We start from the raw sequence: 23,327 nt of genomic DNA, 5'->3' as shown, positions 1-23,327 counted from the left end.
TTTTTTTTTTTTTTTGAGACAGAGTCTCGCTCTCGCTCTGTTGCCCAGGCTGGAGTACAGTGGCATAATCTTGGCTCACTACAACCTCCTCTGCCTCCCGGGTTCAAGTGATTCTCCTGCCTCAGCCTCCTGAATAGCTGGGATTACAGGGGCCCACCACCACGCCTGGCTAATTTTTGTATTTTTAGTGGAGATGGGTTTCACAACATTGGTCAGGCTGGTCTTGAACTTCTGACCTCAAGAAATCCACCCCCCTTGGCCTCCCAAAGTGCTGGGATTACAGGCATGAGCTGCCACACCTGGCAGACTTTGCAAAGTTATTTAACATCTCGATTATCTGAGTTGTCAAGCAGGGATAGTCATAACATTGTATTTACTTTTTCCAACGGTCACAGCCAGCATGGCAGCTTCTGACATCTCCGAAAGGAAGCACACCTCATCCTTTGTAGAGATGGCATCACAGGGTAATGGATCCAGAAATCTCACCTTCACACTTATGTTGGACCCTGAGATGCAGAGAATAGGCAACCACCCTGCCCATGGCCACATGGCTTGGACAGAACTGGAGCAGAAGCCCCATCTCTAGATGGACGTGGTTTGCTGGGAGGGAGGAATATTGTTAGGCACAATGTGGTCCCAGCTTCGGCTGAGCAGGGCAGAGACCACAGACGTGGAGCCAGACAGTTCTGGGCACACTGGGCCTGTCTGTATCGTGGCTCCACCACCTGTCAGTCATGTCAGCTTCTGGAATCAGCTTTGTCTTTCCAAGTCCCCTTTTTTCTGTACCCGTAAAATGGGGGTCGGGGGGGGCAGGGGGGCCGGGGGGGGCGGGGAGCTACCTCCCAGGACTCCCAGAAGGGTTAAAAGGAAGTATAGATGCACAGTGTCTTGGATGCAGCAGTTGCCTGGTGCCTAGTGGCCTGGTGATTGCTGTTATTATTTTCCGTTTGCACAGAAGAATGTCTGGGCCCTGGTGCTTTTGTTCATGGGAACTCACTAGGGAATAAGCATGACTTCCGGGCTCTGCAATAACCAACTGACATTCTTTCTGATAATCGTGGCTGTTTCTGTCAGTTGTGAGTGCTCTGTTCTGGATAATGTTTATTCTCAAGGACATTAGGTCAGAGAGAGAATGGAATATGTTTACATATGATGTGGTATTTATGGGAATAAACTTAGGACTTTTTATGTGCAACCTGGAACGAGTCTCCTCCCAGAGACCTAGGACACCCTGGGTGCTCTGCCTGTGTGGTAAGCAGTGCTCGGGCCCCAGGGGGCTCAGATGTGCTGGGAACCAGGACCTCAGCCACCACCACCCTCCACACACTCTCCCTGGAGTCTCACTCTCCAGTGGGACACAGCCTTGCCAGCTCCCCTGGCCCACTGGTTTTTCTGCCCGTGGGCTTGCTAGCTGGGTGCTAGTGGATAACTTTCTAGCTCATTGCAGCGGGGGCACAGTGGCAGTTCCCTGATATCCAGTCACTGACATCTGTGGCTTCCATGGCATTATGCTGCAAGGACTGACCTGGAGAAAAACAGTGACCTCTGCGGGAACTTGGGGGCCAAGACTTCCTGGTTTCTAGCGTCCTGGGAACCACTGCAGTCCTGGGCAAACTGGGGGCTGCAACTCAACTTCCCCTGGGCATGATGATGCTGGGCACAATGATGCTGTGCACGACGACACTGGGCACGATGACACTGGGCACGATGATGGGGGCATGACGATGGGGTGAATCTGGGCATGATGACGCTGGGCACAGTGATGGGGGCATGATGATGCTGGGCACGGCAACGCTGGACCTGATGACGGGGGGCATGATGATGAGCACGATGATGGGGTAGATCTGGGCACAACGACACTGGGCATGACGATGGGGTGGATCTGGTCACAATGACACTGGGCATGACGATGGAGGGCACGATGATGGGCATGACGATGGGGTGGATCTGGGCACGACACTGGGCATGACGATGGAGGGCACGGTGATGAGCGTGACAATGGGGTGGATCTGGGCACGACACTGGGCATGAAGACGGAGGGCACGATGATGGGCACAATGATGGGCATGGCAATGGGGGTGGATCTGGGCACGACACTGGGCTTGACGGAGGGCACGACGATGGGGTGGATTTGGGCATAATGACAGGGTAGATCTGGGCACGATGACGATGCTGGGCATGATGGCACTGGGCACGATGATAGGCTGCATCTGGGCATGATGGCTCTGGGCAGCACAGTGATGTTGGGCATGAAGACGGGACACGATGATGGGGTGGATCTGGGCACAATGACTCTGGACACGATGATGCTGAGCACAGTGATGCTGGGCACATTGACAGGGTGGATCTAGGTATGACGCCACTGGGCATGATGATGCTGGGCATGACAACAGTGTAGATCTGGGCACGACGGTGCTGGGCACAATGCTGCACATGATGACGCTGGGCATATGCTGGGCATGATGAGAAGGTGGGTCTCAGCACCTGTTCCAGTGCTTCTCGAAGGGACTTCTGAAGGGGAGGAGCATGCCTGGGAAGAGTGGGGCCTGGGTGTGATAGCCCTGCTCCCATGCCAGCCCTGCTGTTGCCCAGCCCGTGACCACTCCAAACCATTGTTTTCAACTTCTGATATCAAAATCATGGCCTTCATAGGGCATTGCTGCCATCACTGGCCCCGGGTCTGCAGATCCGCTCTCATCCTTGCGTCTTCAGGTCCTAGCATGAGACCTGACGTTCGGAAGGCCCTCCGTCCACTCTTGGAAAAATATCCTGAGTTTTCATATCTTCGAATACCTCTGCAACCTGTGGGTGATCCCTGTCTATGGCCAAGGGCCCCCCATCTGTATCGTCCTCCCTTCCCAGGTGAAGGAGCTGCCCTGCCGGATTCTAGAGAGCTGGTCTGTGGGACGAGGCTTCCGGCCATGCTGGGTAGATGCTGTGTTCTCTGCTTGTCTCTGGAGTCAGGGCTCTGCTTCAGGTTTCCCCAGGGGCTCTTGTTTAAATGCAGCTCCTGGCCCAGGAGGGCGGCCTGAGACCCTGCACTGGTCTTAGCAACACCCAGGTGCTGCTGCAGGCCTGGGCTGTCCCCACTGGTGGGGGTCCAGACACCTCTGCTTCCACAAAGTGCATGCTCTGCTCACATGGGGGCCTGGCTGCAGCGGGGGCTGCCCTGAACAGGCCGACTGGGTGTGTGCTGGGGGCGTTGAGGGAGTGTCCTGTCGGGAAAGTGAGACCCCCCGCCCCCCGCTTGGGGTGGTGGTGCGGCTGGATGGCCTGTTCTGAGATAGCAAAACCAGGCCATGGCCCAGAGAAAGTCCGGCTATTTAAAATCGCTAAGGAAGCTGAATTCCAAATGCTCTTTTTGCCCCTTCTCCACTTCAGAGGACTGTGTGAAGTGTTCATTAAAATTAATAAGAGCTCCGCACCTGCTTTGAGCTGCTCTCAATCCTCACGCGTGTCCAGAGGACAGATGGGAGGCACAGCACTGCTCACAATGGTGATGAGATGTGGGATGGGCCGTGGCGTTCGTGCCCAGTGCGCCGGGTGCCGCAGCCAGAAGCTCCTATGGCAGAGAGGGAAGGGATCCAGGGGCATCAGGCGCATTCCTGTTGTCGCACGCAGCCAGCGGGAGGGGGCGTTGCTTGCCTATTGCAAAAAGCTTTCTGTGACTTGGAGGTGCACCAGGCCTTGGGAGAGGGAAAAAGGCGTTGGGGCTCTTTTTCTACTCCGCTCTCCTCAGAAAACCTCTGGGTCTGGAACCACACCACTGTGCTGCCCAAGGGTTCGCTTCCAAGAAATGTCTTCAAGTTGAAAGAAGTCAGCTACAAAAAAGGCTGTGGTGTGAAGCAGAGAATGTGTTGACCATCTCAGTGGATTTTAACGGTTCTCACCTTTTCTTCTTCCTCCGAACACCCCAAAATAGAATCTTTCTGTCAGAAACAACAGCTCACACCAATAGGCCCCAGTGTGCCTGGCTGATATGTGGAGGTTGGGGTGTAGTGAGGGTCTCCTGGGTGCTTCTGGGGTTCTCAGTTTAAGCCTAGGTGCTGAGCAGCTGTACAAGTTTGAGTTGTGTGAGGATAAAAGTATGCGTATGTACATGCACTCATGCACACATGTATAGTGTGTGCATGCAGACGTGCACATAGCATGTATGTTTGTGCATGTATAGTGGTATGTATGGATACATATATGTATACATGTGCATGCATGTGTGCATATGTATACGTACCTGTATGTGCATATGTGCATTTGTGTGTATGTGCATATAGCATGTGTGTGAATAGTATTGTATGTGTGTTCCTATAGTATGCGTGGATGTGTCATGTGAGTATGCCTTTGTCTATGTATGTGCTGCTGGATGCCCTGTTTTGAGATAAAGCCAGGCCATGGGTCCAGAGAAAGCCCAGCTGTTAAAAATCGCTGAGGAAGCTGAATTCCAAGTACTCTTACATATGTATGTATATGTGTATGTATTCACACATGTATCTTGTGTGTACACATGTATCATATATGTAGGTTTGTAAGTTTTATGTATGTGTATACAGGCATGTTTATATGTACATATATGTGATGTTCTGATACATGTTATGTGTGGTTGTATTTATACATGCATGTTTGCATGAATGTGCATGCATTATGTATATGTGTATGCATGTATGTATGTGTGCATATATGTTGTGTTTGCATATTGTATATCTGTTAGTATGTATGTTTGCATGCATGTGTGTATGTGGAGGTGAATATGCACATCTCTATGTGCATATGCATGTGTATGTGTGTATAGTATGCCTGCACATATATGTATGCATGTAGATGTCTGCATGCATATGTGTATAGTATATATGTGTGCATATGTATGTGTATGCATGTGTACATGAATGTATGTGTGTATAGTATATGTGCATGTGTCTGTGTATAATGTGTGAGGGGACTTCAAAAAGTTTGTGGAAAAATGGAATTAAAAAATAAAAATAAATAGATAAACTTTATTTCTCAATATAAGCACCATCAAGTTCAAGACATTTTTGTAAGTAATTATACCAGCCATTTAGTCCATCCCTAAAGAACTGAGGGTCCTGGGAATTTCACCATGTCAATGTAGTCTTTTTTACATTGTTTACTGAAGAAAAGTGAGTGCCCTTTACAAATATTTTAAGATAAGGAAACAAAGAGAAGTCAGAAAGAGCCACATTGGGAAAGTTGGATGCTTAATGATTTCCACTAGAGACTCTTGCAAAGTTGTCCTTGTTTTATATGGAGAATGAGCGGGAGCACTGTTGTGGTGGAGAAGGGCTCTGGTGAAGCTTTCCTGGGCATTTTTCTGCTAAGGCTTTGGCCAACGTTCTCAAAACCCTGTGAGAGTAGGCACGTGTTATTGTTCTTTGGCCCTCCACAAAGAGAACAAGCAAGATGCATTGAGCATCCGAAAAGACTGTTGCCGTGTCCTTTGCTCTCGGTCAATCTGCTTTGCTTTCCTGGCCCACTTCCACCTCTTGGTAGCCACTGCTTTGATTGTTTCGTCATTAGGATTGTATTGGTAAAGCCACATTTCATCTTCTTTTACAATTTTGAAGAAATGCAATACAATCCACGCCAGTAATCTCAGCACTTTGGGAGGCCGAGGTGGGTGGATCACCTGAGGTCAGGAGTTCGAGACCAGCCTGGCCAACATGGTGAAACCCCATCTCTACTAAAAATACAAAAATTAGCCAGACCTGGTGGCATATGCCTGTCATCCCAACTACTCAGGAGACTGAGGCAGGAGAATCGCTTGAACCTGGGGGGCAGAGGTTGCAGTGAGCAGAGATTGCACTACTGCACTCTAGCCTGCGTGACAGAGCAAGGCTCTGTATCAAAAAGAAAGTTAAGAAAAAATTTTAAAAAATGATTCTAAGGCATTCTTCAAAGAATTGTAACAGTAAGGCAAAGCAGACTGGCCGAGAGCGAAGGTCACGGCAACAGGTTTTTTGGATGCTCGAGGCATTTCTCTTGTTCTCTTTCAGGAGGTCCGGAGAACAATAACATCTGCCTGCTGTCGGGGTGTTTAGAGAAAGTTGGCACTGGCTCATCTGGTGCAGGGAGTGTTTCTCCACCCCCAGGCCCAGCTGCGCCCAGTGCCTGGTACTTTCCCCAAAGGCCTCCCTGCAAGGCTGAGGGGACTGTGAAGAGGGGTCTGGTGGTCCAAGCTATGGGTTTAGGGCAGAAGGGAATAAGGAGGGACAGAAGGGTTTGGGCCACCTGTAGCCATCCCAACTCCCTACCAGCCGAGTGCACTTGGTCATGGCTGACACAGGCGAGCAGGCTCAGAGGGGGCTCTGCTCGGAGGGCTCTGCCTGCTGCTTTGCACACTCTGGTCTCTCTGTCTCCTGCCCCCAGGCTTGGGAGTGGGGCACTGCTTGTCCTCCCACAGGAGCACGAACTTGCGCTATGCGTCCAGCCCCCCGCTCTTAGAAATACAGCCTTCCCGCAGTTCCTGGCCCATGGAGGGTGGCTTTGGCTGTACCTAGGGGTGGAAGCCCCACAGGCTGGGGCCTACCCACAGTGGAGTTGCAGGGTTTGGAGCCCTGGACATGGAGTCAGGAGGCCTTGGTCTGAGTGAAATCCACGCCATCAGTGTGTGCTCCTGCTCCTGATGCTCACTGTGACCGGAGGCATGGAATGCCCTGAGGTGCCACTTGACAGGGAAACTGAGGCTTACAGAGGGCTGTAACTTGTGCAAGGTTTCATGGGTGGAGCACTGGGATTTGGGGCCAGGCCTGTCTGATTGCAGAGGCTGCACTCTGAATCACGGGGCACTGTGTTCCTTCCTGGCTCCCTGTGTGACCTGTGGTGGTCACCTGACTCTCTGAACTCTTCTGGAGCAGAGGGCAGTGTCTCCGTCTCTCAGTACCACACAGCGGGCAACTTCCAGGACAGAGATGATTTCCTCCCAGCTGTGGAGGCTGGAAGTCAGGGATCCAGGTGCCGGCAGGGCTACTTCTCTCAAGGCTGCTCTCCGGGGCTTACAGGCGGCGTCTTCTTGCTGTCTCACGCAGCCTTCCTCCGTGCACGCACAATCCCGGCCTCTCTTTCTCTCTTTCTCTTTGTGTAAAGCCACATTCCTGTTGGACCAGGGCCCACCTGTGTGACCTCTTTAAAGACCCTGCTTCTAGTAGGAGTCACACTGGGGTTAGGGCTCCATTGTCGGAATTTTGGAGGATGTGATTCAGCCCTAATAGCTGGTGCTGCTAGGAACGTTGTGAAGCTGAAACCAGCATGTATATGTGGATGTGCTTTCCTGGCACACAGCCTGCCTGGGAGCATTCTAACTTATTTCTGAAAGATGGAAAAATGAGCAGAATCCCGGGACCCCCACCGAGTCCCCACCTGGAGAGGGGCGGCGTCAGAGCATGGGAAAGAAAACCAAAGGCCCAGCCCTGGGAACAGCACCTGGCCATGAGAAAGCCTGAGCACCACAGGGGCTGAGGAGCGACGTGGCAGAGGCAGGTTGCGTTCCTTCACCTGAACAAACAGTTAACTATTTGCTAAGAAGCTTCCACCTGGAAAAGATGAGGAGGGCACAAGGGGCTCCTCCCCACCTGCGAGCTATTTCTCCCTGAGACCCCTGCGAGATGAGATGTGAAGCTGTTCAAGGACAGTAATGGGGAGAGAGAAGCGACCCGCAGACCCTGCCTTCCCGCCTTCCCACCCAGACAGCTCCTCCCTGGAGGATGAGGCCAGGTCCCCAGGCTGACAAGTAGAGTGGGATGGTGAGGCCCAGGAGACGGTGGAGGAGAAGCCCCTGGGGCACAGGTGCTCTTGGGGAGGCGTGCTCCTCCCACCTTCGAGAAAGACTCATTAGTGGTTCAGTCCATCAGCTGGAGGAGGCACGCGTCCTGCTGTTGCAGACAAGTTAAAACCTGAGAGTGAGTTGAGAGCGTTTGGCCTTTAGCCATCTCTAAATTGCATGGCCAGACGTTAATGCAAATCCAAGGTCATCGCTGACACTTGGCACCTGTCTCCAGCGAGTAGCGCTCAGCTCCTGCCCTTGGAGAAGTGTGGGACCCAGTCCCTGTCATAGGGGGGTCTGAGAAACCCCTGCTGTGGCTGCTTGCTGATTGTGAGGGTGCTGTGAATGCGTCCAGCCTGATCTGGCAGCCTGAACCTCCTCGCCAGGGGACAGAGTGGGGGACCACAGCTGACCGACAGGGGAACAGCATGAAGACATGGAGGGGGAAATAAGCATAAACATTGAGGCTGTCCCAGCCTTCCTCCTAATGGTCAGCACAGAACCTCAGCAACAGCACGGTGGAGAGCTGGGCACAGGAGAGTTTGTCTTTGCACAGAAGACCCAAGGAAGACGCGTGTTCCTGGGCCTGGGACAACACGAAACAGCCGATGAGCGTTTTCAGGAACATCAGCTTTTCTGTAGGACCCTCTGCGGGAGGCTGAGCAGAAGCATGGGGCTCACTTTTAAGCTTCCGAGCACGGTGGGGGACACCTGCCCTCACAAACTCATCTTGCCCTAACTCTCTCCCAAAGGCCCTGTCTCTAAATACTGGCACCTTGGGGTCACAGCTTCAACAGAGGAATTTGGTGAGGGGCACAGCTCCATCCACTGCAGGAGGTGACGGTGCTCAGGCCGTGACTGGGCACTCAGTGTGGGTGGCTGTGTCCATCCTGCCGAGGAACCAAGCCATACCAGGGTATGTGCTGGGGAAAGGCAGCCAGGATGGGGCAGGGACTGAGGGTTTCTAGCTGGGTGAAGGGAAGATTTCAGAGAGAACAGTTTTTAAATGTCTGGGGGACTCTTGGAGAAGGTGAATTCAGCTAGCTTTGCATTTCTGTGGGTGCAAAACCAGGCTGGCTGAGCGGACCCAGCAGAGTGGCAACTTTCCAGCTCCTCTAGCCCTGAGAACTGACCGTACTGTGCCTCCTTCTGCAGCAAAGCAGGGCCCAGGGAGAATTGCAAATTGCCTCCCTTGCAGCAAGTTTTGGGCATGTATAATAATGGGTTGGCTGGTTTACTGAAGCTGTTTGTTCCAGTTGCCCTTCTCTCTCCTTGCTCTGGCATTTTACTGTTACAGAAATTTCAGGTTGAAATTGTCATGTCTCAGAACAGCAGGAATGGGTGCCTGGCACCAGCTGTCAGAAGAGCAGGCCAGGTGGCTCCGGCAGGCGCTGGACTCACAGGCTGCCGTGGAGAGGGATTCGGAGCAGGGCAGGTCTGGCCCCTGATGGAAGGCGACACCCTGAGCGCCACCTCCGATGTGGGGGCCCTGCCCCTCCCTCTGTGAGACCTCCTGGCTATCCGCCCAGTCCCGGCCCTGCCTGTGTCTTGGGCCCTGTCCTCACTGGGTACCCCCCGGTGGCAGTGCCTCTAGCCGCCTTGCTGTGCCCCTGCCTGCCCCGCTACCCTCGGGTTCCTCCCCGGGCTCCTCTTCCTCATGTGGGTCTCCTGAGGGGCCGCCCGGCCCCCGCCTCCCACTGGACACTTCTCTCAGGTGCCCTCCTGGCCCTTGTCACCGTCACATGATGGCTCCTCTCCCCTGTCTGTCCCCCTCTCCCCTGCCTGTCCCCCTCTCCCCACATGCCCCGTGGCATCCCCCACTGTGGCTCTTCAGAGCTGTGTCTCCCTGCCCCCTCCTCGGGGAGGGCTCGCCACCCAGTGCCAGGTGTGTGCGCCTCATCCGCACGTCCCATCAGGCAGGAGGTTCTGCCAGCGCCACCTCCTGGGTGTCTCCCTGATCTGGGCCGTTCTTCTCGTCCTCCCAGACCCCGCCTGCCGTGACCCCCTTCACCCCCGGCCTGCTCTGCCCTTGGCCTTCTTTCATGCCTTTCAGCCTCTCCAACCAGTGTTACCAGATGCTTCCTGAACACAAGTCTGGTCTCACCGCCCTCTTCTCCAACTCTCTGCCTCTCCCACAGCACGGAGCATGCACCACACCCTCTCCGATGCTTTCCTAGGCTCTGAGGACGGACGAGGAAGTGGTGTCGCTGTGCCCCTTTTTCTCTTCCCTTCCTCTTGCATGCACTGCAGTTGCTGGACTGCTGTCCTGATTTACCAGTAGACCCTGAGCTCTGACTCCTGCAGCCAGCGCCCTGCACAGCTGGTGACACACAGTGCCTGGGGCGCAAAGCAGAGTCGCCTCCGTGCTGGCTGTCCAGCCTAGGTGCCATTAGGATCTTTCCCTGCCTCCCTTGTCCCCCCATGGTCCCCCAGGCTGGATGTGGCCCCCAGCTGCCAGCATCAGGAGAGCAGCCTAGGCCTCAGAGCAGCAGGGCGTGGCTCTTGTCCTGGCTCTGCCATGCCAGGCTGTGTCATTTTCGTAGCCAGATAAGAGAATGCATGTGAATGTGCTTTGTGAATCAAGGCTGTATTTTAATACAGCGTAAACCACTCTTTGCAGGGGTGTGTGTGGTTTCATTTTAGCAAAGCTCACTGAAGTCTACGTTCCGTCCTCTGGTTTCTGTCTATTCTGAATTGGGGGAACATTACAACTGCTTTGCAAAACAAGACTAGGCGTTCCCGGCAGGGAAGTCCTTGGTTCTAAGGAGCCAGGTGGCGTCACTGCGGGACGGAGCGTTATCTGCGTGCAATAGAAAGTCCTTCCTGCCACCCCCTGTCTTGCAGGATTGCCCACATTGAATTGCATTTAGTTCCTGCAACAGTGGGTTATAACTGATCACGAAATCCTAATGTGTAATCATGTCCGTGAGAAAGAATTACTGAGTTATATCAGGTCACCTGTTTCTTTTTCCAGTTTTTCCCTATGTACTTGTTTGCTGTTTGCTGGTGGGGCTGGTGGTCAGTGGTGATCACCAGCAGACAGGTAGGAGCAGTTGCTTAACACTTGGGCTTAACACTTGGTGGGAGGGAGCCCTGAGAAACTCCACCCTCTGGTTTAATTTGTTCTAGGGACTGGGTGACAGCGGCATTCTTCGGGCTTGGTCCAGTGATCAGAGAGACAATCCCGTGGGATCTTGGTGTCCCTCTTGCTGTGAATGAGAGGAGAAGGGTGGGGGACACATACCGCACACCACCGCTGCACACACACAGGCTGGGTCAGGGCCCAGCAGGTCACGGGATCCGGCATTCTGCTGGAGAGCAGGTCCAGCCGGGAGGCATCTGGTGAAGCACTGCTGGGACCCTCCTCCCTGGCTCAAGTTCACACACCCGAGAGGAGCCAGGGGCTTTGCCACCTGCACCCACCCCCACACCATGTTCCTGACAGTGCTGGTTATGTCCGTGCTTGCAGAGTTGTGGGTATGTGGTTTGGTGGGGTGCAGGAGTAAGAGCTGGGAGGTTCTGCCTTGCTGGGATGGAGGAAACACGAGCTCCCCTCTCACACAGGCACGGAGGGGATGGACCGTGGTTGAGTTGGGAACTTAGGGATGCCCAGTTTGGCCCCTCCGTTCTATGCTGCGTGTGACTTCTGGGGGAAGTGCATCTTCCTTCGGAAGCTGTATCAACAGGCGACCTGACTGTGACAGTCACCTACGTGATCTTGGAGAGATTTAGAGCTGTCTTTCTTAGTTTCTTCTATGTGTCTGCCATGTTAGGAAGGAGGGCGGTCGGGTCACCTGTGCACATGTGTGATGGAGGAGGCCACGGCATCATCTGTGTATCAACCAACTTTGCTTTTATTGTTTTCTACAGGAGACGTGGGGGACAAAGGACAGAAAGGCAGTGTGGGTCGCCATGGAAAGATCGGTCCCATTGGCTCTAAAGGTATTTGCGATGTGATTCTTGCCTCATTTCCCCCCGCCCCTAGGGTCAGTGTCTGGATCCCCTGAGAATAACTCTAGCGTGGATTGTCTCGTGGGGTGCTCCTGTTTATGCTCTGTGCGTGCTAGAGAAGACATCTGCCGTGCTCCCGTTTTGGAGGTGCTTGGAGCTAGTTGCTGGCTCTGTGCTTACAGGGTACGGTGAAGTGCTCCCCATCCTGCGGGGTTTTCATAGTACCCCAGGATGGAGGGGCCGCGGCGAGTGCGCTTGGGCGAGACTCTGGCTGTGTAGCCACAACATCCTTAACAAGTTTGGTAACACGCTTAGAGCCTCACGTAAGGAGCGGATGGACCCTGCTCAGGAGGCACCGCGTCTGTTCCCCCAGCTCGGGTCTCAGGCATTTCGAGGTGATGGGATGATTCTTGGTGAGAAAAGGGTGTGGGGTGTCAGCAGCGGGTGTGAGCAGCAACTATGGTCCCAACACCTGGGCTCAGGCTACACCTGCGGGTTCTGATGGCACCGTCTCCGCTGCTGCATTTGCCTGCACAGCCTTGGTAAGGCGGGCAGATCAGCTGCGCCTCCCATGAGGAGAGACTGAGGCCAGGACAGCCAAGGGGTTGCTCAGAAGGTGCTGTTCCTATGCCCCCCTCACCCCCCGCCATCTGGTCAGTGGATGTCTTTGGAGCGCTTGGCTTGTTCCAGGTGTATGCTGGGCTCTAGGGGACGGAGCCGGTGGGAGGGCAAGGAGCTGGCGCTCCCTGAACTCTGCAGGTGTGGAATCATGAAGTCTCCTTGGGGTCCCGCATGGTGTAGCAATGCGGCTGAGCTGCCCTGAGCACCAGCGGTGGAGGGAGTCTGCTGTGGTCTGTCCAGTTCCGGGGCCAGGCTCTTCTACCTCATTCATCTGCCTCAGAGCAGGTTGGCCCAGGTACCAAGAGGCTACGGTCTGGAGTTGGAGCTGTGAGGGGGTTCTCATGGTTTGTTCTGATCCATGGTCACAGACCTCCCCCTAGCCCAGCCCGTACCTGGTAGAAAGGGCTCTGTGGCCAGGAGAGCGGTGGGGAGGGGCCCAGCTCAGCTGTGGGCCTCCTGGAAAACGGGTGAGAGGCACCTTCCCTGCCACGGCCAATCCAGTGAAGAACACACAGAGAATCATGGGATCTGGAGGGAGGTGCGGGCTTCACAAACCCAAATAACATCGTGGCAAAATACTTATATCCCCAAACTTGCCATTTTAAGTATTTTAAGCGTACAATTCAGGGACATTAAGTACATTTGCAATGGTGTACAGGTATTACCACTATTTCCAAACCCTTTTCATCTCTCCAAAGAGAAACTCTCTTCCCACTAAGCAATGGCTCCCCGTTCTTCCTCCCCCAGCCCCGGTAACCTCCAGTCTGCTTTCCGTCTCTGAATTTGCCTATTCTGGATATTTCACATATGTGGAATGATAACAATGTTTGTCCTTCTAGTTGATTTCACTTGGTGTCGTGTTTTCAAGGTTCACCTGTGGGTAGTGTGGGTCAGAATGCCCTGCCTTTTTAGGCAATAATATTCCACCATACGGACGGACCACAACTGTTACCATTCACCTGTCGACGGACACGTGGGTTCTTTCCACCTGTTGCTTTTGTGAATAACACCACGTTGCATATTGACACACACATAGGGATGTGTATACTTTTACCATGTAGTGTGTGCTCTGGGCAGATTCCGGCGTCTCCTAAGGGGCAGCTGGTCCAGGCTGGCCTTGTTTGGCTTTGCTTATTTGATTTGCCTTGTGTCTGAGATTGTCATCCTGGGTTCTGATCAAGCTATGATTTCATTTCCAAGCTCCCGATGCTGATAAAGGAACACAAAGGGATCAGGTGGGTGGAGGCTGCGGAACTCCTTCCCTCCTTATGCGAATGGAGTCGGAATCTGCACAAGTCTCTTTGCAGAGGCATTTGGGGCTTCTCTGTGAGAATAAAGAGAATCCATTAGAATTTATTAAGTCACATGACTTAATTTTAGAGCAGCTAGAAAGCCCTGTTGCCATCATTTTGTTCAACCCCCATGTTTTGTACATTGAGGAAAGCTGGGGGGCAGGGTGGTGAGGTGGCTTGTCTCATCTAACTGGAGGTTGGGTCCAGGCCAGGATGGAGCCCAGGGCTTCTGGCGTCTGGGCCCTCCAGGACACTGGGCTGCCATGAGCAGGGACAGGAAGGACCTTAAGCTGGGACAGGAAGGAGTGTGCTGACTCGTGGATTAGATGAGCTCTCAGGCCCGCGTGGCGCTCCCATCATGCTCAATCTGGATTTTCCTGCTGTTGTGAGAGGCGTGTCGGCTGTTGGGGGGAGTGGCGGCTCACTCATGGCACCAGGGATTCATGAGGCGATGTCTGCAGAGTGTTCCATCAGATATCCTGGATTTTCCAGAACTGACTTAAAGAATGATCACCCGATAATCCCTGTCACCCCATGACATGTATATGGTTCGTATCACATAAATAGTGCCGGAAGCAGGAATTTCCTGTAGAATGGAGCTCCGGTACTTCACAACAGGGTGGCCTGGGAGAAATCCACGAGACAAGTCACATTTTCAGTCTTGATGTTTTTAACTCAACACGTCCACCTCTGCCTGGTGACTTGGACCTTGTTTTTCATTTTCAGGTGAGAAAGGAGATTCTGGTGACATAGGACCCCCTGGTCCTAATGGAGAACCAGGTATGGTATAAAGGGTACAGGATTTTTCATATAATGTGTTAAAAATTGCACTTTGGAAAACAATGTAGATCATTAAATGGAACTGTGGTGGGCTGGGGAACAGAGCGCATACGCCGCCATGTGGTCCCCGTGTCAGTGATGCTCTCAGAGATGCTGCAGTGTTTGATTTCCTTCTACCTGAATGTTAATGACCTCTTAGGAGTGTCATCTGCCTGTCCACTGTGTTATTCTGTCTGTGTGTGTAGCTGGGCTCAGTGACACCAGTCCTAGGATGAGCATTCTCCACTTCTTCGCCTCTGTGGGCACTAGGGGTCTCCTCCTACCGCCAGACTTCTCAGAAAGCACATCTGGACTTTGTGGCTCTTTCCCTGGTTTCAGACATCTTTGCATCCGACTCCCACAATGGTGCTCCACCGACACGGCTCCCCTCGGAGGTTCCAGGGAGCTCAGATCCAGCCCAGGTGGACGTGGCTTCCCTGTGGGGCACCTGCTTCCTGCTGCCAAGTCACCAGGACACGTTGTGTCCTGTCCTCTGTCCCTGCCCTCTGCCCGCCTTCACGCCCGCCCCCCCACACTCGCTATCTTTCTCCCAAAACTCCTTCTGCAGCTCTTCTGCTCCCTCCCCAGAATGGTGACCTCCTCTGAGCCCTGGTACAGCCCTCACCCCCATACCCCTACACGGGGGCCCTCATGAGGTCAAGCCCCAAAGGACACATCTGGTGGGCATCTCCACTGGGGGTCTCATGGTCCCCATCTGTCTCACTGGAGCCCTTCCCTCACACCCTGGATTACCACACTGGACACTCACCCCCACGTACCTCCCACACTGCACGCCCACCCCCCTCACATCCCGCAGTGGACACCCACCCGCCATGTAGATCCCACAGTGGGCACCCACCCGCCATGTAGATCCCACAGTGGGCACCCACCCGCCATGTAGATCCCACAGTGGGCACCCACCCGCCATGTAGATCCCACAGTGGGCACCCACCCGCCATGTAGATCCCACAGTGGGCACCCACCCGCCATGTAGATCCCACAGTGGGCACCCACCCGCCATGTAGATCCCACAGTGGGCACCCATCCCCCTCACATCCCACAGTGGGCACCCACCCGCCATGTACATCCCACAGTGGACACCCACCCGCCATGTAGATCCCACAGTGGGCACCCACCCGCCATGTAGATCCCACAGTGGGCACCCACCCGCCATGTAGATCCCACAGTGGGCACCCACCCGCCATGTAGATCCCACAGTGGACACCCACCCCCCTCACATCCCACAGTGGACACCCACCCGCCATGTAGATCCCACAGTGGGCACCCACCCGCCATGTACATCCCACAGTGGGCACCCACCCGCCATGTACATCCCACAGTGGGCACCCACCCGCCATGTAGATCCCACAGTGGGCACCCACCCGCCATGTAGATCCCACAGTGGGCACCCACCCGCCATGTAGATCCCACAGTGGGCACCCACCCGCCATGTAGATCCCACAGTGGACACCCACCCGCCATGTAGATCCCACAGTGGACACCCACCCGCCATGTAGATCCCACAGTGGACACCCACCCGCCATGTAGATCCCACAGTGGACACCCACCCCCCTCACATCCCACAGTGGACACCCACCCGCCATGTAGATCCCCACAGTGGACACCCACCCGCCATGTAGATCCCACAGTGGACACCCACCCGCCATGTAGATCCCACAGTGGGCACCCACCCGCCATGTACATCCCACAGTGGGCACCCACCCGCCATGTAGATCCCACAGTGGGCACCCACCCGCCATGTAGATCCCACAGTGGACACCCACCCCCCTCACATCCCACAGTGGACACCCACCCGCCATGTAGATCCCCACAGTGGACACCCACCCGCCATGTAGATCCCACAGTGGACACCCACCCGCCATGTAGATCCCACAGTGGGCACCCACCCGCCATGTACATCCCACAGTGGGCACCCACCCGCCATGTAGATCCCACAGTGGGCACCCACCCGCCATGTAGATTCCACAGTGGGCACCCACCCGCCATGTAGATCCCACAGTGGGCACCCACCCGCCATGTAGATCCCACAGTGGGCACCCACCCGCCATGTAGATCCCACAGTGGACACCCACCCCCCTCACATCCCACAGTGGACACCCACCCGCCATGTAGATCCCACAGTGGACACCCACCCGCCATGTAGATCCCACAGTGGACACCCACCCGCCATGTAGATCCCACAGTGGACACCCACCCGCCATGTAGATCCCACAGTGGACACCCACCCCCCTCACATCCCACAGTGGACACCCACCCGCCATGTAGATCCCCACAGTGGACACCCACCCGCCATGTAGATCCCACAGTGGACACCCACCCGCCATGTAGATCCCACAGTGGGCACCCACCCGCCATGTACATCCCACAGTGGGCACCCACCCGCCATGTAGATCCCACAGTGGGCACCCACCCGCCATGTAGATTCCACAGTGGGCACCCACCCGCCATGTAGATCCCACAGTGGGCACCCACCCGCCATGTAGATCCCACAGTGGGCACCCACCCGCCATGTAGATCCCACAGTGGGCACCCACCCGCCATGTAGATCCCACAGTGGACACCCACCCCCCTCACATCCCACAGTGGACACCCACCCGCCATGTAGATCCCACAGTGGGCACCCACCCGCCATGTACATCCCACAGTGGGCACCCACCCGCCATGTACATCCCACAGTGGGCACCCACCCGCCATGTAGATCCCACAGTGGGCACCCACCCGCCATGTAGATCCCACAGTGGACACCCACCCCCCTCACATCCCACAGTGGACACCCACCCGCCATGTAGATCCCCACAGTGGACACCCACCCGCCATGTAGATCCCACAGTGGACACCCACCCGCCATGTACATCCCACAGTGGGCACCCACCCGCCATGTACATCCCACAGTGGGCACCCACCCGCCATGTACATCCCACAGTGGGCACCCACCCGCCATGTAGATCCCACAGTGGGCACCCACCCGCCATGTAGATCCCACAGTGGGCACCCACCCGCCATGTAGATCCCACAGTGGGCACCCACCCGCCATGTAGATCCCACAGTGGGCACCCACCCGCCATGTAGATCCCACAGTGGACACCCACCCCCCTCACATCCCACAGTGGACACCCACCCGCCATGTAGATCCCCACAGTGGACACCCACCCGCCATGTAGATCCCACAGTGGACACCCACCCGCCATGTAGATCCCACAGTGGGCACCCACCCGCCATGTACATCCCACAGTGGGCACCCACCCGCCATGTAGATCCCACAGTGGGCACCCACCCGCCATGTACATCCCACAGTGGGCACCCACCCGCCATGTACATCCCACAGTGGGCACCCACCCGCCATGTAGATCCCACAGTGGACACCCACCCGCCATGTAGATCCCACAGTGGACACCCACCCGCCATGTAGATCCCCACAGTGGACACCCACCCCCCTCACATCCCACAGTGGACACCCACCCGCCATGTAGATCCCCACAGTGGACACCCACCCGCCATGTAGATCCCACAGTGGACACCCACCCGCCATGTAGATCCCACAGTGGGCACCCACCCGCCATGTAGATCCCACAGTGGGCACCCACCCGCCATGTAGATCCCACAGTGGGCACCCACCCGCCATGTACATCCCACAGTGGGCACCCACCCGCCATGTACATCCCACAGTGGGCACCCACCCGCCATGTACATCCCACAGTGGGCACCCACCCGCCATGTACATCCCACAGTGGGCACCCACCCGCCACGTAGATCCCACAGTGGGCACCCACCCGCCATGTAGATCCCACAGTGGGCACCCACCCGCCATGTAGATCCCACAGTGGACACCCACCCCCCTCACATCCCACAGTGGACACCCACCCGCCATGTAGATCCCACAGTGGACACCCACCCGCCATGTAGATCCCACAGTGGGCACCCACCCGCCATGTACATCCCACATTGGGCACCCATCCCCATGCCCATTCCACACTGTGCACCCATCCCCCCCCCAACTCCCAAGCTGCTCAGTCATGCCCCATGACACTGTCAGGCATCCTCTAATCTTCCTTCTGCTTCAGCGCCTCCAGGCGGGGATTGTTGCTGTCCTCCTCTCACCCCACCCCCTCCCTCATTCAGGCCTCATTGCTTTCGAGCTGAATTCCTGAAATAATATCCTGATGGCTCTGTGCTCTCCCGTCCTTTATTTATTGACCACAAAAGATGCTTAAGAGATACTAGATTTAGGTGGAAGATACAGTGTTTAAGTAACTAGAATATTCTTTCAGTCAGACTCCAACCTTCCCCTCTTCCCTCAACCAAGAAGCTCGACAGCTGGGCCTCGGAAGAGAATTCAGTGCATTTAGTGTGTTCACGGGGGTGGCGGGGAGCGTCCCTTCCGCAGGCGTCTGCTCGCTGCAGCCAGCCTTTCTCCCCGAGACGCGCTGTGTCTCCGTGATGTCACTCGCTTCACAGCACATTCAGAAGGTGCTTTCCGAGAAGGATCTGACCCTTGGAAACTAGGGGGGAAATAAAGGGGCTAGATTTCTGAATAAAAGTTCTTGTTTTAAAAGCTCCTCCTGCATCACAGAGATGAGGAGGAACAGCTGCTTGGGAGGTGTCCTCGCCTGTGTGACTTTGTTCCATACGAGTGCACTGAGATCAGTGTCACTGAGTGGCCGAGCACCATCTGCTCAGGGCACTTCCAGGCACTCAGCCAACCTGAGGGGCCTGGACAAAGCCTCTGGGAGACAGAAGGACCCGGAGGCAGGTGAGGGCAGGGCAAGAAGAGGGGACATCCTGGGGCCGAGCTGCTACCGTCAGGCCTACCTTGGTCAGAGAGTTTGGAGGTTATGAGGAAAGGAATCCATCCACTTCCCCTGACACGGGTCTCTCCAGAAAGCCTCTATTACCTCAAATCTCAGGGAGCTCGAAGATAAAATATATTTTTAAAAAATTTATCTTAGATAAAACTTCCACTAAAAAAATCCCAAAGCCAAGGCAAACCCCAAGGAAGATCAAGTTTCAAAAGTGCAAATGTGAATCGGGGGTCTCACGTATGAGGGCGAGGTAGGTGGTTTGGGCTGCCAACGTCCAGGAAGATGGGATTGAACTTCTCCAGGATGTGCCAGACTGCAGGGTGGGCTGAGACTCTGCACAGTGGAAACTGGGAAAAGGTGCAAAGCCCACCCGCATGCCTCCCTTCCTCCCAGGCCTCATCCACGGCCTACAGGTGCTCCTGGTGATGCTGCCCTGTCCTCCCTCCCTGAGCCATCCCTCACGCCCTGTGTATGCCCACGATGCCCAGCTCTGCCCTGGCCCCTACTCCCCACCTGACATGTCACAGGCACCAGTGTGTTGGCGATTCTGCCTCCTGTACTCAGCTAGGAATGGAACAGCCCCGCCGCCTCTAGAGCTCTGCACAGAGGATGCTGCTGCTGCCGCCTTCAGCTCCCCTCAGCCCTGCAGTGCCCCCAGGCCATGGAGGACTGCTGCCAGATGTTCTACCTTTTCTGACTGCACACCCTCAGCCAGACCCGCTTCCCTGGGTCCCAACCCTGCCCTGGGCTGCTTCCCACCCCTGCACCTCCATTTCTGTTCCCTCTGCAGCTGGCGAGGTTTGAAATACACATGTCTGGCCTCCCTCTGCTCCTGTCAAGGTCTTTCCCTGCTCCCCCTGCCTTTAGGATGAAGTGGAAGATGGTTATTGCGGCCTCAAAGGCCCATGGGGCATGTTTGTTGAGTAAAATGTGTATTTCTGGGGAGGGGTCCTCGACTCTCTTCTGAGCCCGAGTCCTTGTCCAGCCTTTGTAATGCACCGGCCTGGCCCCCGCAGGCCTCCCATGTGAGTGCAGCCAGCTGCGCAAGGCCATCGGGGAGATGGACAACCAGGTCTCTCAGCTGACCAGCGAGCTCAAGTTCATCAAGAATGGTATGTGGCTCCCGGTGCCACCCTCCCTCCCTCCCACCTACCTCCTGGCCCTGTCCGAAGACCCCAGCAAGGGCTCTGCAGTGGCCACGCCTGCCCTGCAGTCCCTTGCTGCCCTGCCGGCCCCTGCTGCCCTGCCATCCCTTGCTGCCATCCCCTGCTGCCCTGCCGTCCCCTGCTGCCCTGCCAGCCCCTGCTGCACATGGCTGTGCCTTAAGTTTGTTGCAGAGATGCAAGTGCTCGCTTTTCAGCCCTGCCCTTCCCCACAGCTGTCGCTGGTGTGCATGAGACGGACAGCAAGATCTACCTGCTGGTGAAGGAGGAGAAGCGCTATGCGGATGCCCAGCTGTCCTGTCAGGGCCGAGGAGGCACGCTGGGCATGCCCAAGGACGAGGCTGCCAATGGCCTGATGGCCGCATACCTGGCGCAGGCCGGCCTGGCCCGTGTCTTCATTGGCATCAACGACCTGGAGAGGGAGGGCGCCTTCGTGTACTCCGACCGCTCCCCCATGCGGACCTTCAACAAGTGGCGCAGCGGCGAGCCCAACAACGCCTACGACGAGGAGGACTGCGTGGAGATGGTGGCCTCGGGCGGCTGGAACGACGTGGCCTGTCACACCACCATGTACTTCATGTGTGAGTTCGACAAGGAGAGCATGTGAGCCTCGGGCTGGGGCTGGCCGCCGGGAGAGCCCGTGAGCCTCCGTATATGAGCCTCAGGCTGGGGCTGCCCATTGGGGACCCCACGTGTCCCCGCAGGGTTGGCAGGGCCGGAGCCCAGATCATGGTGCCAGCCAGGGAGCTGTCCCTCCGTGAAGGGCGGAGGCTCACTGAGTAGAGGGCTGTTGTGTAAACTGAGAGAACGGCCTGTGCGTAAGAGGAAAAAGAAAGTGTCCCTGGGGTGCTGTCTCCGAAGAAGCAGAGTTTCATCACCATCTTGTAGCCCCAATGCCATTATGTAATTATTGCCCAGAATTGCTCTTCCATAAAGCTCGTGCCTTTGTCCAAGCTATACAATAAAATCTTTAAGTAGTGCAGTAGTTAAGTCCAAATGGTGGCAATGGGGTCTTGAATTAGTACCTTTTAATTTCTATGTGGAAAAGAACTCACTTCACTTTGACCAATGCTTCTGTAAATTATATTAAAATATAGGTTCCTTCACACTATTATCCATGTAAAAACAATTTTGCTTTGCTTCAAACCCAGATTTCAGGAAAACAACAACAAAATTCTCCAAACTTTTCTACTACATGTGTGGATTCATTGTGTTCTCTTAATTTTTTCAATAGCTCTATTAGTTATATTTTTTATTTTAATTAATTTTTGTAGAGGTGAGGTCTTGCTATGTGGCCCAGGCTGGCCTTGAACTCCTGGGCTCAAGTGATCCTCCCACTTCGGCCTCCTGAATAACTGGGACTACAGGCAGGAGCCACCACACCCAGCTTGTATGAGTTATCTATTACTGCCTAACAAAATACCCCAAAACTCAGTGGCCTAAGAAAGATTGATTACCTCCCAGATTAGAAATCTGCACAGGGCTTAGCTCGGTCCTCTACTTTGGGGCCTCTCCCAAGCTGAAACCAAGGTCATTCCTCCTGCAGTTTGGGCAGAACTCAGGTACTCCTGAGTTGTTGGACAGAGGGCCCCAGTTTCCCACCAGCTGTGGGTCACAAGCTCCCGCAGTTTCCTGTCACAGGGACCCTTCCCCTGGGCTGCCCACAACACGACAGCACCTTTCTCAGAGCAGCCTGGGAGAAGAGCTGAAGAGAGAAGCTGCAACCTTTCCTAAGCTCACCTGGACATGTCCTGCTGTCTGCATCCATTTGCATTGCCATAAAGGAAAACTCGAGGTTGGGCAGCAGATCAAGAAAGAGGTTTATTTGGCTCACGGTTCTGCAGGCAGCACTGGAAACATGGTGCCAGCATCTGCTCCCGGTGAGGCCTCAGGCTGTGTCCACCCTCAGTGGAGCGGGAGGGAGAGCCGGCACTCACAGAGATCACATGGGGAGAGGGAAGCCACAGAGAGAGGGAGGGAGGTGCCGGGCTGTTCTGCATCATCAATCAGTTTAGGGAGGGAACAGAATGAGAACTCACTCACTGGGGTGAGGACTGAGGACAGCACCCAAGACACTCATGAGGGTTCCGCCCCCAACCCAAACACCACCTATTAGGCCCCACCTCCACCACTGAGGGTCACATTTCAACATGAGATCTGGAGAGGCTCAACAGCAAACTACAGCACGTGCCTTCCCTCTGCGGTGCTCCACCAGCTCGAGGCGAGGCACTGGGTGCAGCCCCTGCGTGGGGGTGAATACATACCAGGGGGTGGGGACCACTGGGGGTCAGTTCAGAAGCTGCCTGCCACAGTACCTCAGTTGTTTTTTTTTGTATTTCAGAATCCCAATAAAAATAACAAATACCTTCATTTTTAAAATAGAACACACGAGCACGCACATTCCATCTCAGCTGGTATTGTGGGGCGAGAGGGAGCTGTGGAGCCGGCTCCCAGGGGCTGGTGTATTTGTGCACATCCTGCGAGGGAGGCCCCAGCGGCCCTTTGTTCTAGGTTATCTATTCTGGTTGTTTGCAGAGTGAAATGCCTTGGAAGATAAAGGTAGTGTCTCCCGTCCTTGTCTCCCCACCGGAGAAAAGGGCAGGTTTGCCTGCAGCTTTGGAAAATAGAGTGTCTCGTTCTGCGACAACGGGCAGGCATGGTTACTGTCCAGCATAATAAAGATGATGTCTCCCTCCAGGAAAGAGTGCAGGCATGAGTACTACCTGCTAGAGAAGAACCGGGTTCCCTAGGCTCAAGGGTCCTCCCTGTAACAGAACCACTGCATGTGCAGGTGCTGTCTGCCTTCTTCCTGAACCCCTGAAGGGGGTGGAGCCCAGGATACTGGTGCAGAAATGCCAATACCCTGGCCACAGATGTTGATGTAAGTAAC

At 55.2% G+C, this 23,327-nt stretch overlaps 1 protein-coding gene across 4 annotated transcripts in view; it reads left to right on the top strand.

The window, feature by feature from the left end:
* The window catches only part of COLEC11 (collectin subfamily member 11), a 49,677-nt gene extending 28,243 nt beyond the window's left edge, over positions 1–21,434 (top strand). For all 4 annotated transcript variants that reach the window (XM_010357912.2, XM_010357914.2, XM_010357913.2 and 1 more), the window contains 4 exons: positions 11,642–11,713; positions 14,362–14,415; positions 20,291–20,386; positions 20,653–21,434. In XM_010357912.2, coding sequence (XP_010356214.1) covers positions 11,642–11,713; positions 14,362–14,415; positions 20,291–20,386; positions 20,653–21,044 — 614 coding nt within the window. In that variant the 3' untranslated portion in view covers positions 21,045–21,434. The remainder of the gene's footprint in view (positions 1–11,641; positions 11,714–14,361; positions 14,416–20,290; positions 20,387–20,652) is intronic.
* Positions 21,435–23,327: the final 1,893 nt, after the last annotated feature.

Source organism: Rhinopithecus roxellana, chromosome 17 (genome assembly GCF_007565055.1).
Source record: "Rhinopithecus roxellana isolate Shanxi Qingling chromosome 17, ASM756505v1, whole genome shotgun sequence".
In the NCBI taxonomy this organism is placed as follows: domain Eukaryota; kingdom Metazoa; phylum Chordata; class Mammalia; order Primates; family Cercopithecidae; genus Rhinopithecus; species Rhinopithecus roxellana.
Note: the sequence above shows the minus strand (reverse complement) of the source record. Positions and strands in the feature narration are given on the sequence as shown.